General features: G+C 41.9%; 1 protein-coding gene across 2 annotated transcripts; it reads left to right on the top strand.

Annotated features, from left to right (window-relative positions):
- The first annotated feature begins 879 nt into the window (after window positions 1–879).
- LOC121981700 (protein TIFY 3-like) lies at window positions 880–3,400 on the top strand. 2 transcript variants are annotated; one of them, XM_042534357.1, is made up of 5 exons: window positions 880–1,074; window positions 1,165–1,273; window positions 1,371–1,551; window positions 1,660–1,717; window positions 1,808–2,094. In XM_042534357.1, the coding sequence occupies exons 1-5, from the start codon at window positions 1,022–1,024 to the stop codon at window positions 1,890–1,892; spliced, it is 486 nt and encodes a 161-aa protein (XP_042390291.1). In that variant the 5' UTR covers window positions 880–1,021; the 3' UTR covers window positions 1,893–2,094. The 2 variants fall into 2 exon arrangements, with proteins under 2 accessions (XP_042390291.1, XP_042390290.1); XM_042534356.1 differs by lacking the exons at window positions 880–1,074; window positions 1,165–1,273; window positions 1,371–1,551 and adding an exon at window positions 3,146–3,400 and having other exon boundaries at window positions 1,636–1,717; window positions 1,808–3,037.
- Window positions 3,401–20,541: the final 17,141 nt, after the last annotated feature.

A 20,541-nucleotide genomic window follows, 5' to 3' on the forward strand; every position in this document is an offset into this window, starting at 1 on the left:
AATACAAGAAGAAAGAATTAGTAAAAAAAAAATTCATATCAAGTCCACTTTTAGAAGGTGTGCTAATTTTTACTCGGCCATCATACTGACTTGAAAGTTGAAGTATCTACACCCAGTATATTTTCCCCGATTCCCACTCTAATATTGTGTTAACTTGTTCTTCCATGTGCGCAAAGAGGAGAAGGAGCTTTGTCTCTTCAATTCAAAAGTTTTCTTCTGGCCTATATCATCGTCACTTGCCCCGCGCGTAATTTCTTTGGCTTTCAGATAAGATGAGGTTGGAAGAATGAAAGTTATCTGAAATCATTTGTTTCTTTCTCTGGAACCTATTTCTCTACGCAAGTAAACATACAAACAAGTCAATCGATTTTTTTTTAAGACGATTCTTGTAAAAATAAAACAAAGAAAAAATAATTAATTTTTGTGATGTTATTTGACTCATGACAACAAAAGGTCCAATTATCCTGTGACTTTTCTAGTTTTTTTTCAAAAAAAATAAATTATTCCAGTGGTATCGGCGATAAAACCGTGGGCGTCGAAGGACACAAGTACCAAAGGCAAAGCATAAAAATAAATTGAAAGTAGCACGTGAAAAACAGTGCTAATTCTTAATTTTATATTATTTTTTAAAAATATCTACTTCATTGATATTTTTTTGGGAAATCTTTTATTCCACCCTTTCAAAGTTTACACGCGTCTCATCTTGAACCTCAGAGCTTTGATACCGTCAAAAAGTCCTTAAAAGTTTCCACATTCATGCCATTCAATCCTCGGTCCCTACTGTAATCTACGCAAGTTAATAAAGTAATCACGCGCGAGTATGGTGTTTTGAAAAATTTTGTAAACTTTGAGAGTTAAAATGAAATTGTTGTTCCCATCAAAACTTGGGTCTCCTTGCCGTGCGGAGTGAGGAAGAGAGAACCGCAACTCCGCGGGAAAAAGGTTCTCGTTCCGATTTAAGAATCGGCTGTCGCTCTTCAGAGCTCCACTGGCGTTTGCTTCTCCTAGAAGAACAGGTCGGATGGAAGGATCCGAAGCCGTGAAGAAGGAATCGAGGTTGAACTCTCTCGGAAGGTACTATTTCCTCTCGGTTTTTCTGCTTGTGGTCCGAAGATTTTATAGCTTTGATTTGGCCCTCGGCGATTGACTGTGAACGATCGTTAGGTGTTTGACGATGCCAATGGCGAGAACATCGTTCGCCGCTTCGGATTCGCCGCTCACCATTTTCTACGGCGGCAAGGCTAGGGTTTACAACGCGATTCCCCCAGAAAAGGTTGCTCGCTTTAGTGTTTTTTTTAAAGTTTTTTTTTGTTTTTGTTTTTTTATTGATGAATCGAAGTTTTAATCGATTTGGGTGGATGCTGAAGCAGGCGCAGGCGATAATGGTCATCGCGGCCGCCGCCGCAGAGGCCGCAAAGGTCGGGGCTCCGGCTGAGCACAACGCAGCTGAGGTCCTTGGGCTGGCGTTCACCAGATCTCTATCACTTCAAAGCTCGACGGCGGAAGGAGGGCAATCTGCTACTCCCAACGCTCTCTTTATGCTCCAAACAGGTATCTTTTGGTACTCTTTTGCTGAAATCGGATGATTGAACTGGCGTTCATTCCCGTATAAAGATCGAAAACATGATCAGGATGATTTGTCTGTTTACTTGGTCGCAGAGTTGCCCATTGCAAGGAGGCACTCGCTTCAGCGTTTTCTGGAGAAGCGCCGGGACAGGTGATGTTTCTTCCGTAGCACAAACAATTATACTCCATGCCTTCAAAACAAATGCAATTAAATTACTTGGATACGGCCACTTCTCTGCAGGTTGGCAAACAAAACTCCATATGCTTCAGCAATGTCGCCCAACAACATGGAAGTGGTCTCGGAGGGCAGTCCTAAACTCACATAATCCCTATCAGCTATTACTAAGTCTCTATTGTCTAAGGAAGAAACTTGATCCTAAAAATCCTAGTATAGACTGCGTGTTGAGTCTCACCTTGTTTGGATTTGATTATGAACTTGTTACTCTCGTCTTTGTCATAACTAACTAACTAAGCTTTGCTTAAACTAATTGTTAATATATCTATATATTCATGGGTTGATTAATTGAAGCCTCGCAAGTCTGGCAGACAGCCTAACGATGGTTGTAAAATTAGCAGAGGAGTGTTTAAACTGAAATTAACTTTTTGAAATTGATTAAAATTAAAAAGCTTATTGTTACAAAAACAGAAGTTTGTTTTGGATACCAACGGGCACCGCGGTGGCGTTGAGCGGTGGGCATCGCAGGTCGGAGCATCCGCGGCCATTGCTGGCCGCTTAAAAGGACAACAGCGCCGCCTTCGCTGTCGCAACCGCCACCGCCACCTTCAAATCCAACCCTTCACCGCGCTTTCTGATTCGTTCGCCGCTCCATCATCATCTATCGTCGCTCGGCGTCCCCTTCCGCCTCCAGTCGCGGCCGCGCCGGCCCCGGCCGCTATGCAGAGCTCCTAAATCATCCCGTGAAGCAGAAGCGAGGAGGAGAATAATATTGCTTGGATTGCCTTTTTTTTCTGGCGAGGATGAAGAAAAAGAGTGCGGATCTGGTGGTTGATTTGCCCCGTGACCGCCCCTCGATGGCATGGCAGATCTCCACCGTAGGCGGCGCGGCGGCCGACGGCGGGTGGAACAAGAGGAAGAAGCTGTCGATGCAGGAGACGACAAGGGAGGCCAAGTGGGAGAAGCGGCAGCGGATGCTGCTTGCCGTGGAGGAGCAGGAGGAGCAGCAGGCGGAAGAGGTGGAGGAGGGAAGGAAGGTGAGGAGCCTAACGGACGAGGACCTGGACGAGCTGAAGGGGTGCATTGAGCTAGGGTTTGGGTTCAGCGAGGAAGGGGGCGGCCACGACCTCCGCCACACGCTGCCGGCTCTCGACCTCTACTTCGCCGTCAACCGCCTACGGAACTATTCGTTGAGCTCGGGTTCCACCTCCAGCGCCTCCACGCCGACCACGCTGAGCCCCCGGAGCGCCGACGGAAGCTCCACTTCAGGCGAATCCTGGAAGATTTGCAATCCAGGTACACACTTTCATTAAAAATTGTAAATCCATCGTGCAAATTGTCCAAGAGACCGGAGAGAATTCCGATTCCTGCATTTCTTTTCTTTTTTTGATGAATCGAAAACAGGGGACGATCCGCAGCTTGTGAAGACGAGGCTGAGACACTGGGCGCAGGCCGTCGCTTGCTCCCTCCGCCAAAGCTGCTAAACCTTCTTCCAATTGGCACTCACGTCTCCATTATCAGCCACTGTAAACTCCATCTCCTCCCCTCATCGTCGTCATCCATCTTCGTGTCTCGCCTCCACTTTCTCTCGCTGTACATTCAAGGATCCAGCAATGTCACTCCTTTCCTTTTTTGATCTACTCGATTTGCTATTTGTCAGTTTGAGAGGGGGAAAAAATAATCAAAACAATTAAAATTTTAGTTTTAAAAAATTTATACCAAAATCAAAATGAAATAGTAAATTGTTCAATTCGTCTAGAACAATTAAAATTGGAAATTTTAGCTTTGATATTTTTTTTTTTACTTCAGAACTAACTTAAATTTAAATTCGCCTGGCAACAAATTGGGGACCGAGTCTAATAGATAATGTATGCATCCTAATAGTGTTCCACAGGTGGAAAAAATAAAATAAACAGGGTACATGAAATAATAATAATATACATGGGACGTATGTAGCCATAGTTAAATAACTCATTTATGCACTAATAGATATTTTTGAACAAAATAAATAAATAATAGAACTCATACAAAATGTCGATATAAATTTACCATTCTATAATCAATACTCACGTGAATCGCCATCCAACACTTCGTAGATTCTGTGCAGTCATTCCACAATTTCACCGAACAAAGAAGAAAGAACTACAAACATAAAATTTCAATCAAGCAACGCTGGTCGTGACGATGGCCGAGCGCATTCCATCAACTTGAGCAGTAGTTGCAGGCTGCTAGTTTTAAGTCGTACCACAATGCCCGACCAGCTACAATTAATTATGAAAAAAAAATCTACAATGCACAATCTAGCAATTACAGTCTTTTGGTGTCGACTTAACACCAGAGTGAAAGGCATGTATGTTTATCTTGAGACTTCAAATTTGAATAAGTGGTAAAGCTGGATGGTTCTCGTAAAAATCTAAGTCGCATGAATTTTAGACAATCAAAATAAGAATTCGTATAGAAAAAAATAAGAACATATGAGTATGATCTTCGTTTCATCGAGAACATGACATAAGAAAATAAATATTTAATTACAAAGAACTTGAATGCAGCGGAATTGTCATTGTTCTTAGTGTAGAATTCGTCGATCCAATAATTCTACGGAAGAAGAAGAAGGAGAAGGTTAGCCTTCCGGAGGAGTTAGGGTTGACGACGCCGAATTCTCTTTGTCAGTGGGGAACGAAGAGACGTCTCAAAGATTACTCTAATCCTCTGGGGACCAACCCATTATATAGTGCACATTTATTATCAGTCCATAGATAATCATAGATGTGGAACTATAAGTCCATATATATACTGAACATCTATTATCAGCATATATAGATGATAATAGATGCGAGCTTATAGGTTCTACACATATGAGATTCACATCCAATTACCCGAAACCCACTAGACATAAGTTAGATCACTTTAAAGGGGTCAGATCGTATTCACGCATGCAACTTACAAATAAGCCTACCCAATAGGGATAATTATATCCAACAATCTCCCACTTGGGCTATATGTGAGTTGTATATGAATACAAGTAAAACTTTAGTTGATATCAAACTTTATTGGTACAAAATACCCCTGTAAACAATATGGTCCATTAACTTCATTGGTATAGGATTAAAGAGGTTATAACTACTGTATATAATCGTAACAAGCCCCAACAGTAATCACAATACCAATGTCATTAATGGCATAGATCAAGATATGGATGTGTAGAGTGTAAATTACATGAAATGTGATCAATACATGTCAATTTCCAACTGGTCCTAAGATGACCTCAAAAGAGGTCCGATCATATTTGCAAAATACTTTATGCTAAACTGCAATAGCAAATCATGATCAATTTTATGATTCCAAAAGGAATCTTTATAATATTTACAAACACAAAATGCTAAACAACAGTAGTAAATGATGATATCACAATCAGAGTGTCAAACAAACATGTAAATTCCCATTAATGTTTTGAACTTTAAGTACGTACAATAATCAAAACCAATTGTTTGTCATTATTATCAAATATAGAGCAATAAGATAAATACAGACTCCCACTAGATGAGTTCTTCTTCCATAAGGACTCCTATATCCACAATATGCGCATGAAACACCTTAGGCACCAAGCGTTTGGTAAGTGGATCGGCCAACATAAAATCTGTGCTGATGTGCTCTACCATAATCTGATAACTCTGAACTCTTTTTTTAACCGCTAGAAGTTTGATGTCGATGTGCTTGGACTTTGACGAACTGCGGTTGTTCTTGACATAAAGTTCTGCGACTTTATTATCACAGTAGATTCTTAGTGGTCTGTCAATACTATCAACAATTTGTAATACTGTGATGAAGTTCCGCAGCCAAATCTCGTGATTGGATGCTTCGTAACATGCTACTAACTCTGTCTCCATAGTAGAAGTGACTACTAGTGTCTGCTTGACGCTCTTCCAAGATATAGCCCCTTCAACAAGCATGAAAATATAGCCCGAAGTGGACCTCCTGCTATCCAAGCATCTAGTAAAATCAGAGTCTGAATATCCAATCACCTCCAAGTGATCTGATCTCTGATACGTGAGCATATGTCCTTTAGTTCCTTGCAAATACTGCATTACTCTCTTTACCGCTTTCTAGTGTGACGGTCCTGGGTTACTAACATATCTGCCTAATATCCTCACTATAAATGTTATATATGGTCGAGTACAAACTTGTGCATACATGCGCCTTCTCACTGCTGACGCATATGGGAATTGCTCAATCTCCTTTATTTCAAGTTCAAGCCGTGGACACTGCTACAAACTGAACTTGTCACCTCTTGACACAGGTGTGTCACCGGGTGTACAGTTCTGCATACCATACCTTATAAGCACCTTTTTAATATAAGCCTGTTGTGAAAGTCCAAGAACGCCTCTTAAACGATCATGATAGATCTGTATGCCTAAAGCAAAGGATGCTTCACTAAGATCTTTCATTTCAAAATTACCAGATAGAAATGACTTAGTTTGAAGCAGCATATCCTTATTATTGCTCGCGAGCAATATATCTTCCACATACAAAACAAATATAACAAACTTGCTCCCACTGTATGCACTGATCAACGGAATTCTCTTTAAATCCAAATGAGATAACCACTTGATCAAATTTCTGGTACAATTGACGGAACGCCTGCTTTAAACCATAAATGAACTTCTTTAATCTACATATTAGGTGTTTTGAGTCCTTAGACTCAAAGTTCTCTGGTTGCACTATATATATAGACTCCTATATGTCTCTATTGAGGAATGCAGTCTTTACGTTCATTTGATGTAGCTCTAAATTATAATGAGCTACAAGTGCCATGATTACCCTAAGGGAGTCTTTCGTCGACACAGGTGAGAAAGTCTCCTTGTAATCAATGTCTTCTTTCTAAGTGAATCCCTTGGCAACAAGACGAGCCTTATACTTTTCGACATTACCCCTTGAATCCCGCTTGGTTTTAAATATCCATTTACAACCAACGGGCTTCTTTCCTTCAGGAAATTTTACAAATTCCCAAACGTCATTGTCTGTTATAGACTTCAACTCTTCTTGCATGGTGTTAATCCACCTTTCAAGATTAGAGCATTGTTTGACTTCTTGGAAAGATGTAGGATCACCTTCCAACCCTATGTCAAAGTCATGCTCTTGGAGATAAACATAATCACGAGAATTCGTGCTTCTCCGTTCCCTTGTGGATCGCCTTAAAGACACTTGTATTTGAGGTGGTTGAGGTACTTGCTCATCAATATGAGACAATACTTCAATTTCAGTGGCAGACTCCTCCAATTGCATTGGAGATGTCATGGGAATATCTTGGTTCACTACACTTACTGGATGTGTGATACCCATAATGTGCGATATGATAACTATATCGCTACTGATCGCACTAGTAGTGACCATAGGAGGATTGCCATCGCATTCCTCAAAAGATATTTTTCTAATTTTATCACTCCCACTATCCTCAATGAACTTGGCATTTCCCGTTTCGAAGAAGGATCTATTAGAGGGATCATAAAATTTATACACTCTTGATTTTTCAGAGTATCATACAAAATTACAACTAACCGTTCTTGAGTCTAATTTCTTTTCATTAGACTTATAAGGCCTAGCTTCAACTGGACAATCCCAGACGTGTAAATGCCTAATGCTAGGCTTCTTTCCCGTCCACATCTTGAATGAGGTTTTAGTTACTGCCTTACTAGGTACTTTATTAAGTAGGTAAACTGCAGTCTTGAGTGCTTCACCCCACAAGGACTCTGGTAGAGAAGTGAAAGTCATCATACTTCTTACCATGTATTTTAGGGTTCGATTGCGACGCTCAGCTATACCATTCTGACTAGGTGTACCAGGCATGGTATACTGAGGCACAATTCCACACTCAGCAAGGTAATTCGCAAAAGGTCCTGGACGTTGTTCACCTGATCCATCATATCGATTGTAATATTCACCTCCACGGTTAGATCGGACAGTTTTAATTTTCTTACCTAGTTGAAGTTTAACTTCGGCTTTGAAAATTTTGAACATGTTCAAAGATTGCGATTTCTCATGAATAAGGTACAGATAGCCAAATCTGGAATAGTCTTCTATGAAGCTAATAAAGTATGTGTGTCCACTTCAAGAAGCCTTAGGGAATGGTCCACAAATATCCATATGTATTAACTCCAAAACATCACTACAACGGCTAGCCCCCTTATTCCTTTTGTTAGTGGTCTTTCCCTTGAAACACTCTATGCAGACATCAAAGTCTGACATGTCAAGGGAATCAAGAATTTCATGTAACATTAACCTTTCTAGGCATTGTTTTGATATATGTCTTAAACGCCTATGCCACAATATGGAAGAATTCTCGTTAGTCAATTTACGTTTTGTACCTATACTATGCATTATCATGTTGTCAACAGTAGGAGTAAAGGTGTTCAATTTATAAAGCTTATCAACTAAGGAACCATTGCCAACCAACAATGAATTAAAGAAAATACTAAAAATTCAATTTCTAAACGAACAAGAATAACCTGGTTTGTCCAAACAAGAAATTGAAATTAAATTCCGTCGAAAAGACGGTACAATAAATGTATTTTCTAAATCCAGAAAAACATTGGTTCCTAAACAAAGCCTAAAAACACCAATTGACTCGACTTTAGCCTTCTTTCAATTTCCTGTATAGATGTATCTTTCACCATCAAACAGAAGTCGGCTCCTGAGACAACCTTGCATACTGACACTTATGTGAGTAGTAGCACCGGTATCTATCCACCAAATGTCAGTGGGTACAATAGCTAGATTGACTTCCGAACTAACAAAGTTGAGAAGTTTACCTTTCTTTACAGCCAGTTAGCGTCCTTGAGGCAGTCTTTCTTCATATGACCTTTCTTCTTGCAAAAGAAACAAGTGGATTCCTTATCCTGCTTCCTGTGCTCCTTATGGTCATTGCCTCCAAAATTTGTAGTTTGTTTTCTTTTTTCCTTTCTTATAGATCCTCTTTCATTTCTTGCTCACACTTTGAGAACCAGATGCTAAGTGAGCACTCTTAGATGTCTCAATCTTTAGTCTCCCCTCCTCTTGCATGCATTGGGCAATAAGCTCATTCAATGACCACTTTTCCTTTTGAGTATTATACGATATCTTAAAAGGAGTGAACAGTGCAGGCAGAGACATCAAGACAAAATGCACTAACATACCCTCAGACATATCGAGTTTTAGTGCTTTCAGACTTGTCGCTATATTGGACATCTCCATTGTTGGAATGTATACTATAAGCCTAGCTTTTGTATGAACAACTGTTTTTGAGATATTTTGAAATGAGAATCACTTTGATCAAAAGTTTGAATTTTATATTTATATATATGTAGTTGTCCATTTAATTTATATTGTAGATAACATGATATGTGGTGTCACACAGAAGATCACGTTATCGGTTCCTTATAAATTAAAAACAGTAGCTCACGACCAAGATGGATAAAGACAAACCATTGGAACGATTGTAGTGTAATTAGGTATTAGTTTATCTTGACTATAAAATTACACTAGTACACTATGTGTGTATTGAGCATGACCATTTGAGGTTGTTCGATTTATACTGTCTGCATAAAAGAACAGAACCTCTATTATTATGGATGTGCGTACTCTTAATCCCGATATAATAACAAGCACATATATTTAGTATTTATTTATTTAACTTATCAATGAGTGAGATTTATTTGTTAAATCAATAGACCCGATAAGTTGGGAGATAGTACCATTTATATGGTGTATTGTTGATTATAAAAGGAAACTGTGTCCTATTTATTTAGGTTGATAATGTCCCCTTGAGGAGCTCATAAGGATTATCATATAAACCTTGCAGGTGGACTTAGTCCGACATGATAATAAAGTTGACTGGTACTACTCTTGGAGTCAGATGTTAATTAAGTGAGTTGTCAGTAACTCATTTAATTAACGGACATACGATATCTTAAACATAGGGAGATCAATGCACTCATGATATATAGGAACCCATATTGTAATATGAGATTGGTGTGGTAGTTCAATAATAACTTTTTAGTGGTATGAGTTATTATTGATGAAATTGAGTTGGGTGTTCGGGTCGAACATAGGAAGCTCAAGCTCATCAGGAGACCAAAACCAATTCCTCCTCTTGGTCCCTGTTGTAGCCTCTATAAAGCCTCATATTCAGCCATTTTATTTTTTTACTTCCTACCCAAGAAAGGGGTCGGCCACATCCTTGCTTGGAGCCCAAGCAAGGGGCCGGCTAAGCCTTGCTTGGTGCCTAAGATGAGGGTCGAGCAAGCCTTGCTTGGTGCCCATGCAAGGGGCCGACCATAATAGTAATAAAAGGAAGGTTTATTTAAAATAGAATTTTGTTAAAAATTATTTCCTTTTATAACTATTTACAATAATTTAAAAGAGAGATTTTAATTTTGTTAAAATTTTTCCTTTTTGTAACCATCCATAATAGGAACAAAAAAAGAAAATTTTATTTAAAAAAAGAATTATGTTAGAATCTTTCCTTTTTAGCCGCCAACAAAGATTATTAAAGAATAGTAGGAGGTTCTCCCTAAATAATAACCTAATATCTAATCTCTCCTCTCCACAATTCTCCTCAATCCCTCTAAGGCCAGCAACACCTAGTTGTTTTTGCTAGGGCTAGCGGCAATTCTAGCCTCCACATCTTTTGTGGCCGGTGGCAAGAAGACAAGAGGAAGAGAAGAGAGAAAGGAGAAGAGGCAGCATCCACCTTTAACCCATAGGGTCGACGGCAATCCTTGCTTCCACCTTGGTGGCCGGCGTCATTAAGAAGAAGGAGGCACCCCTTTTGCTTTGCATTCTTTGGTAGTAGGTGGCTTGGAAAGGAAGAAAAGGTTTGGGTGTTTTGTCTTGGTAGATCGTCGCCCACACAACGTCCAAGAAAAAGAGAGGAATACAGCAGAAGTTCAAGAGGTCTTAGCATACGAAGAAAGGAACAACTAATTCTTATTCCGCAACGCAATTAGTTTGTTTTTCTTTGAATGAATCCTGAACACCAACATAAGAGGCCGGGGATCTTGTGCTTCGATCAAGGTCCGCTTTGATCAATCAAGAACTTGCTTGATTGATCAAACACATGTCTGATCGAGCATGTGAGTTGTTAGAGAAAGTTCCTGTACTTGTATAAATTTTTATACAGGGGATTTACACAGAATGGAATTCCCAACGCCAACAATTGGTATCATAGCAAGTTTTCTGTCTTTGTGTGTTTGGTTTTCGGTTAAATTATACACTGTTCATATATAATTTAGGCAGAATAATAGTAGGATATGCAAAATAGATTAACTCTGTGGTTGCAGGTATCATAGTTCCAACTATTATGACCTATTGTGTTTGTATGTGATTTGAACCCTCGGGCTTGTCGAGTGTATTTTGTGTGTGCATGATTGTAATTATTAAATACAACTGGAGCTGTACTAGTATATTTTATATTTTGTTCGATCTAAATTACATGTACATTCCTTCATGGAATATAGGATCGATAAATGTAATTTTTTATTTCTTATTGTTGCGGCTTGTTATGCGTGGTGCTATCTTGAGGACCGGAGGTGCGGTGAAGAAGGAAGCAAGATAGACGTGACAACATAGACCCTAGGGCTGGTGGCTAGGTTTTATCCTCCTCACCTGGCTAGGGTTGGCGGCGGTTAGGGTTGGTGGCATACAGAGGACATCGATGGATTAGGCCATAATAGTTGAAAATTTATTTTCATATTTATTGCCTTTATATGTTGTGTTTGTGTGCTTGTGTGCATGTGTGATGTGTGTGCTGTTAGGACCAAAAGTAGCTAGAGGGGGGGGGGGGGGTGAATAGCTCGTCTCGTTCGCTCGGTGCTTCGCGGTGCTTGTTTCTTCAAAGATGTGCAGCGGAAAATACAGAAACAATCACACAACGCTAACACGGTTGGTTTACTTGGTATCCACCTCACAAGAGGTGACTAATCCAAGGATCCACACCAACACACACACCCTCCACTAAATAAAACTCTCCTTTATGGTAACTACCAAGGGCGGAGAAGCCCTACAAGACTCAATACAAGAAGAGAGGGAAAGGATACAAGAAATACAAGCTTACAAGCTTACAATGAGTATAAACCCTAACCCTAGCTTCTCTTCTTGGCTTTGATCCGCTCTTGACTTGGAACACTTCCAAGATCCTTCAAGAACCGCGATCCGAGCTTTGTGAGTGCCGTGGAGGAGCGTAAACTGGAGTGAATCGGAGAAGAGATGCCGCAGCCATCACACACCTGCAGCTATAAACGACGCTAACGGTCGGATCCCGATTGATTCGAATATCCCAATCGATCGGAGGCTTTGGATCGATCCACGGATCGATCCGGAGCGCCTGTGCGAAAGCGCTGGATCGATCCACGGATCGATCCAGCTTTTAGTCGGGAACCCCCAATCGATCCATCGATCGATTGGGACCTCTGATTGATCCACGGATCGATCCGGCTCTTACCATCAGAGGTCCGATCGATCCATCGATCGATTCAGAGCCTGGATCGATCCATCGACGATCCAAGACTTGATTTTTGTCCAAAACCAAGTCCCAAACCTCCCAAACCAACATCCGGTCAACCTCGACTGTTGGTATGTCATGCCTAGCATCTAGTCACTCCCTCGACCGCTAGGACTCCCTTACCAAGTGTCCGGCCAACCTTTGACCCACTTGGACTTTTCTCTCCAAGTATCCAGTCAATCCTTCGACCTACTTGGACTTTTCTTTCATGCCAAGTATCCAATCAATCCTTTGACCTACTTGACTTCCCAAGACGATGTCCGATCATCCTTGATCCATCTGGATTTTCCTTGCCCGGCTTCACTCACTGTGACTTTCACCTAGCTTCACTCACTAGGGTTTTCCATCCGCCTAGCTTCACTCACTAGGACTTTCACCGGCTTCACTCACCAGATTTCCATCCGCCTAGCTTCACCACTAGGACTTTCACCGGCTTCACTCACCAGGATTTCCATCCGCCTAGCTTCACTCACTAGGACTTTCACCCAGCTTCACTCACTAGGGTTTTCCATCCGCCTAGCTTCACTCACTAGGACTTTCACCCAGCTTCACTCACTAGGGTTTTCCATCCGCCTAGCTTCACTCACTAGGACTTCCTTCCGCCCGGCTTCACTCACGGGACTTTTTCCTGCTAGCTTCACTCACTAGGTCTTTCATTTTGCCTAACATCCCGGTTAGGACTTCTCAAGTATCCGGTCAACCTTGACCTACTTGACTCTTCTTCAATCAATATCTTATTGTCAAACATCTAAACCCAAACCAAGACTCGGCTTGGTTACCTAGGTCAACCTTGACCTGAGGGATATTGCACCAACAATCTCCCCCTTTTTGATGTTTGACAATACCACAATAACACTTACAATCCCATATGTAAGTTAGGCTAATCCCATAGCCTCCTTCTTCATGCCACTAGGTAATGAAAGCATAAATTAAGCTCTTCATTCTCCCCCTAAGAGGGCAAACTCCCTCTAGGTAATGAAAGCCTAACTTACTCCCTTTCATGAGTCCTTTCATTCTCCCCCTATGACCTTCCCATAGGTAATGAAAGCCTAAGATTAACCATACATTCTCCCCCTATTGGCACACATCAACCCATCGTTGGACACACATCAACCTATCGTTGGACACACATCAACCTATGCTCCAATTCTGGGCACACTTCAACAAATCCATTTGTTGAAGACTCTCCCCCTGAAGAGTTGCTCATCGTTGTTCACAACATCACTCGTTGTGATCAACACGATAATGAAGGTCCCATACCCTTCATTTATCCTTAACTTCTCCCTCAATGTAGACAACTACCCAACCTTGAGCATTATCTACCACTTGAGTGTCCACTTGAAATAATGAGGATATCCACTCCCCATTTCTCCCCATTTCAAGTTTAAATGCTCAACCTTGAGCAAGTTCACAACAGAAGGTTAACCACCTTCCAAGGTTCATGAAAAATAATTTTCATGTCTTTAAAGAGTCCCTCCCCCTAAAGACATGGTGGTAACTTCTGTCATTGCACCAACAATGACTTGGAATCCCTAAACCTTTAGGAAACCCAAATTTAGAAGTTTTGAGGTTCAAATATTCAAAATTTGAAACAACCTCAACCTAAACTTCTACTTAGTCTTCGTTAACCAATCCATCCTTGTTTTCAACATGAAAACACCCTTTGTATGTATACAAATGTATTTAAGGGGTTTGGAATGGTTACCTAGACTAAAATAGGTTCAAAGATGTTGAAATCAGGCCTTCCCAGCCAAAATCAGCAACTTGGATCGATTGGAGTTGGGTTCCAATCGATTGAACCTTTCTGAATCGATCCACTGATCGATTCAGACTCCCTGGATCGATCGGCTGATCGATCCAGCGAGCTTCTGCTCGCGGGAATTGCCGTTTGAATCGATCCATGGATCGATTCAGGAACTCCAATCGATCCATGGATCGATCGGAGCTCTGATAGTTGCTGAAATTCCATTTCAGTCAACTTCAGAAACCCCTAGAAAATTCTACAAAAATTCAAAAATTATGAAATTTCGTGTAGACATTATTTAGGGCGTTTACTATCACGGAAAAATAGTTTTCTATGAAAATACTTCATATTTTCAAAGATTGACACAAACTTGAAAACTTGCAAAAACTTTAGTGTTTTCTTCAAGTTTGTGTCTAATTATTCAATGGTGATTACTATCAAAAGATAGCCTTCACCAAGGTTTTCCAAAAACATTTTAAAAACATTTTCAAAACCAATATCCCATCACATTCCTTGGGCTTAATGCACATGACTTGTACATTAGCTTTCCCAATGATGGGAAAACACATAACTATGTGTTTTGATGAATTTAAAACTCAAAGGAATGCACTAAATCAACATCTTGAGTTTTGTTCATCATCCTAACATCTCACTTGTATCTAATGTGCACTAAACCACATACAAGTCACCTTATAGTCTTTGTGAGATGTAGATTTTGGTTTTTGCCCTAATCTAGGGATCATGCATATCTATCTAGGTATTTTAGAAATATTAGACATCCACCTAGAATGTCACTTGTTAATAAGGGTTGTTAAATGCCATTTGTCCTTAATTACAAGGGAATTAAACTAATGCATGATAATGTTATGGCATACATCAAAATAAAATAACTTTCAAAAGAAAGATTCCTATAATTACATGATGTATGAATGTCATGACATGGTATTTTTGGATTTTTCATAATAAAACATGAATGCAAAAATAGACATGATGTCATGGCATATGATGGGCAAACAATCATGGCAAGGTTTAGCATAAATAAAATATACCTAGATTAAGTATCTAAGTATCCTTAAAATCTTAGCTAAACTTACGACTTAAACCTAGATTGCCCTAAAGTGCTTCAAGAAAATGCCAAAACCTAAATTGGCATTTCTAATTTCCTTGTTTAATGTATGCCAATTGAAAATAAATATGTCCTCAAATGTTGACATATTTCATTTTTCCACAAGAGTAGCATTTTTTAAATTAAGGCTTAGTTTGCCTTTAATTTCCTAAGAACATACCAAAATCCCAACTTGGTAGTTCTTATGTTTTCTCAAATTTGTGCCACTTTAAAATAAAATCAATACTTCTCCAATTTGGCACATTTTACTCTTTCAAGGAGTAAATAATAATTCCATTTCATTTTCAAAGGTTAACAATAACCTTGAAAATGCTCCTTGAGTGTCAATTTCCTCAAAGTTGGGTTAACTACCCTTCTAATCGGAGTTGACACTCTCTAACCCATCTATGGGGTAGAGAAGATGCTCCTAGGAACCCAACACCTATTGGTGCTCCTTGGATGCTCTAGGTACTCACTAGGGATAACTTCCCTAGATACCTTCCTAGTGACCTTGTTGGGCTTATTAGAAGCCTTGGTCACATTTTCTAGGTCAATTCTAGGGATAGCCTCCCTTGTAACCTTGTTCGTGACTTTCTTAGACTTCTTAGAAGTCTTAGTCACTTTGGTTGCAAAGATACTTCTAGGGATATCTTCCCTTGTATCCTTGACTTGACCTCTAGACTTAGGGTTCGTTCCATAACTATATGGAACCCTATGATAACTAGGCACATCCTTCTTAGCTTTTGGTTTGTATCCCAAACCTTTATGGCCATTGGATGGCTTTGATTTTCCTAAACCTAAGTTATGCTCACTTTGCCCTAATAGGATATTTTCCATCATTTTTAGGGTCTTCTCCATTTTATCAAGTCTTGACCTCAAGACTTGATTTTCTCTCACTAAGTCCTTAGTATTTGTTCCATGAGCATTTTTATTTCTAGGCTTGTATCTTAAATCCTTAGAGTTATCGCCTAGGTTTTTACCTACATTCCTAGCCTTAGGATAGTAGTTTTGGCATGTAGGGCCACATGCTTTTCCTTAAAGCCCTCATGCTTCCTATTCTTATGGTAAATCGCATTAAAATGATAAAAATTTGACCTAGCATGCTTTTTACCATTTTGCAAGGGAATAGGCTCAATGAAAGTTACCTTCCTTTTACCTTGGAGGCTCCCCCTTGACTAGTGCCTCCTTGAGCCTTGACCATCTTCTTCCCCTTGGGGCATTGACTTCGGTAATGCCCTTTTTGTTGACACAAGAAGCACACAATGTGCTCCTTACTCTTCTTTGTCCCGGGGTGGTCTCCTTGAGCTTCTCCTTGCCCTTTGTGCCATTTGGCCCTTCTTCTTGGCCAATTTAGGGCACTTGCTCTTGTAGTGCCCATGTTCCCTACACTCAAAGCATATAATATGATTTTTATTATTAATTGAAATATTTATACCTTTGCTTGTAGGGTGGCATCTTTTCTTTGGATCCGGAGGTAGAAGCTTCCTCTTGATCGGACCTTGATTCTCCTCCATTTGATTTTTCTTGACTTGTGGAGGTAGAATCTACTTCCTCCTCTTCGTCTCTTGACCCGGATGTAGAAGCTTCTCCTTCTTCTTGATCCGGCGTCACCAAGGATTTCTCTCCCTCAATCCTAGAGGTGGAGGCTTCATCATCTTGAATATGAAACAAGGAGTATGCTCCCTCCTTGTTCCCTTCGGTGCATTCCCTTGAGGATGAAGCTTCTTGGATTTCCTCTTCTTCGGAGGTTGAGCATCTCTCAACCTCGGAGTCCTCCTCTTGGTCTTGATCCAATGAGTCGCCCTCTTTGGATTCTCCTTGATTTGATACAGTGGAGGGGATCTCATGAATTCTTGCCAATTTGCTCCAAAGCTCCTTGGCATCTTCAAACTCTCCAATTTGTTCCAAGATGTTGCTTGGCAATAAATTGACCAAAAGCTTGGTCACTTTGTCATTGGCCTCACATCTTTGGATTTGGTCTTTGCTCCACTTGCTCCTTTTGAGTACTTTGCCCTTGGAATTTGTGGGAGCTTCAAAACCTTCCATGAGAGCAAACCATTGCTCTATCTCCATCATAAGAAAATTTTCGATTCTTGATTTCCAAGAATCGAAGCTTGTAGATGAATATGGTGGAGCCACCCTTGTGTCAAATCCAAGTCCATCTTGGAATTGCATCTTGAAGTTGAGCTTGATAAAATCTTGAACTTGAAGAATTTGCTCCAACTTCTTCACCCTCTAGCTTTTCTTGTTATGCTTGACCCTTCCGGCGATGATTCCGGTGAAGAGCGGCCTCGCTCTGATACCACTTGTTAGGACCAAAAGTAGCTAGAGGGGGGGGGGGGGGGGAATAGCTCATCTCGTTCGCTCGGTGCTCGGCGGTGCTTGTTTCTTCAAAGATGTGCAGCGGAAAATACAGAAACAATCACACAACGCTAACACGGTTGGTTTACTTGGTATCCACCTCACAAGAGGTGACTAATCCAAGGATCCACACCAACACACACACCCTCCACTAAATAAAACTCTCCTTTATGGTAACTACCAAGGGCGGAGAAGCCCTACAAGACTCAATACAAGAAGAGAGGGAAAGGATACAAGAAATACAAGCTTACAAGCTTACAATGAGTATAAACCCTAACCCTAGCTTCTCTTCTTGGCTTTGATCCGCCTCTTGACTTGGAACACTTCCAAGATCCTTCAAGAACTGGCGATCTGAGCTTTGTGAGTGATGTGGAGGAGCTGGCGAGAAATCTAGAGTGAATCGGAGAAGAGATGCCGCAGCCATCACACGCCTGCAGCTATAAACGACGCCAACGGTCGGATCCCGATCGATTCGAATATTCCCAATCGATCGGGGAGGCTTTGGATCGATCCACGGATCGATCTAGAGCACCTCTGTGCTCTGGAAACGCGCCTGGATCGATCCACGGATCGATCCAGCGCTTATCGCGCGAAGCAGCCGCGTCCCAATCGATCCACTGATCGATTGGGACCTCTGGATCGATCCACGGATCGATCCAGAGGCTCTCTATTCGCTGGGACAGGTCTGGATCGATCCACTGATCGATCCAGAGCCTGGATCGATCCACTGATCGATCCAGCACTTGATTTTTGTCCAAAACCAAGTCCCAAACCTCCCAAACCAACATCCGGTCAACCTTGACCTGTTGGTATGTCATGCCTAGCATCTAGTCACTCCCCAACTGCTAGGACTCCCTTACCAAGTGTCCCGTCAACCTTTGACCCACTTGACTTTTCTCTCGTGCCAAGTATCCGGTCAATCCTTTGACCTACTTGGACTTTTCTTTCATGCCAAGTATCCGATCAATCCTTTGACCTACTTGACTTCCCAATACAGATGTCCGATCATCCTTGATCCATCTGGATTTTCCCTTGCCTGGCTTCACTCACCAGGACTTTCACCTAGCTTCACTCACTAGGGTTTTCCATCTGCCTAGCTTCACTCACTAGGACTTTCACCTGGCTTCACTCACCAGGATTTCCATCTGCCTAGCTTCACTCACTAGGACTTTCACCTAGCTTCACTCACTAGGGTTTTCCATCTGCCTAGCTTCACTCACTAGGACTTTCACCTAGCTTCACTCACTAGGGTTTTCCATCTGCCTAGCTTCACTCACTAGGACTTCCTTCTGCCTGGCTTCACTCACCAGGACTTTTCTTCTGCCTAGCTTCACTCACTAGGTCTTTCATTTTGCCTAACATCCCAGTTAGGACTTCCCAGTCAAGTATCCGGTCAACCTTGACCTACTTGACTCTTCTTCAATCAATATCTTATTGTCAAACATCTAAACCCAAACCAAGACTCAGCTTGGTTACCCAGGTCAACCTTGACCTGAGGGATATTGCACCAACATGTGCATGTTAAAATTCCTCGATTTTAAATAACTAAGTGGGAGAGGAATTATTTAAATAAATTCTACGGTCTCCATTACTGGTTTGTAAGTGATACATACAAAATTGTGTGTTGACTTTAAGTGTCTTCCTCCATATCAGATGAGTTTGTTTGCAGATCACTAGATCAAACTTCCTCTATGGATGATGATCCGATGGTAAACGTAGGGGGGCCCACATGGGTGACGGTCAACGACGCGTGGAGGTCATGATCAACCTAAAGATTTCGCCGATCGGAGAGGTCTAAAGTCTGATCGACCAGATCTAAAGTCCGATCGGCCAGATCTAAAGTCCGATCGGCCAGGATAGCGCTAGAGCTGGCGCGAAGATAGCTCAACCATGGGTCAGGCTTCCGACGCTCAATTTGCCCACCAAGGAATTGCTGCGCCACTCCGCTCGGCTGAGTTGTTGACCAACCAAAGAACATATGCCCGTCCGAGCAACCAGGGGGTCTCCCCGCTCGGTTCGGCACACCTATGCGTCTGACCACCTGGGCGGCTGGGCAGACTCGGGAATAGACAAGACGCAAAAAAGGACAAAGGAGACAGATAGCAGGGTCGACGGCTAGACTAGACAGAGAATCGTACGGTGGAAATTTCTACTATCATGTCAGAGATATGCTCGGGCGGTTGCGGTATGGCGCCAGACATACTTTCCTGACACATCCATTTCAAGGAATGTCTTGGGAAGCGTGCATATCTCGATAAGCGTGCACGCGCCTCCCAGGGGGCCTATATAAAGACCCCCAGGCTCCGACGGAGGTATGCATTCTCATCTATTATAACTACAGTCTTTACTCTCATTATTCTGCCTCGATTTCTTCTCGCCGGAGCTGACTTGAGAGTCGGAGGGCTGTCGCCGGGAATCCCTTCCCCGCCCGATTTTGTGCTTGTAGGTTCTCGCCGGAGGCTCGCGTCAGTTGGAGATTCATACACCGTCAACAAGAGTACCACGTCCCCGGCATCTGGCGACTCAACATCCAGACAAGATTAATTTGGCGCCGTTTGTGGGAACTCACCTGAATCCGGAGCCGAGACGATGGAAGAAGCTGGACGTCAACACACTGTGACGCTTTCCCAAGAAGAGCTCTACGCGCTCATCCAGGCGAGAGCAGCGAAGATAGTGGAGTAGCAACAAAAGGCTAACACCGAGCGGCTGGCACAGCAGGCCACCTCGGCATCAGGTGGCCGAGCGACATTAGAAGATCGACCAGAGCAATTTTCTAAGTGGGCCCAGAATAGAGGGCAGACCGGCATGCCAGGAGAGGTACCCGCTGCCCCTATTCCCTTCCATCGTGCCCTGTTCCAGACTCCGTCCGAGCTAGCCCAAGCCAACCAGGGATCATCCGATGAAGCGCCCGCGCGGGATGCTAGGAAGGGGAAGGCGCCTCGAACTGAGTCATCCCCCGAGTAGATCAATCGCCAGTTCTCTGAGGTGATTCTACAGGACCCGCTCCCAAAGCATTACGCTCCTCTAGCGATCGGAGAGTATAATGGCACGATCGA

This window comes from Zingiber officinale, chromosome 5A (genome assembly GCF_018446385.1).
Source record: "Zingiber officinale cultivar Zhangliang chromosome 5A, Zo_v1.1, whole genome shotgun sequence".
Taxonomy (NCBI): domain Eukaryota; kingdom Viridiplantae; phylum Streptophyta; class Magnoliopsida; order Zingiberales; family Zingiberaceae; genus Zingiber; species Zingiber officinale.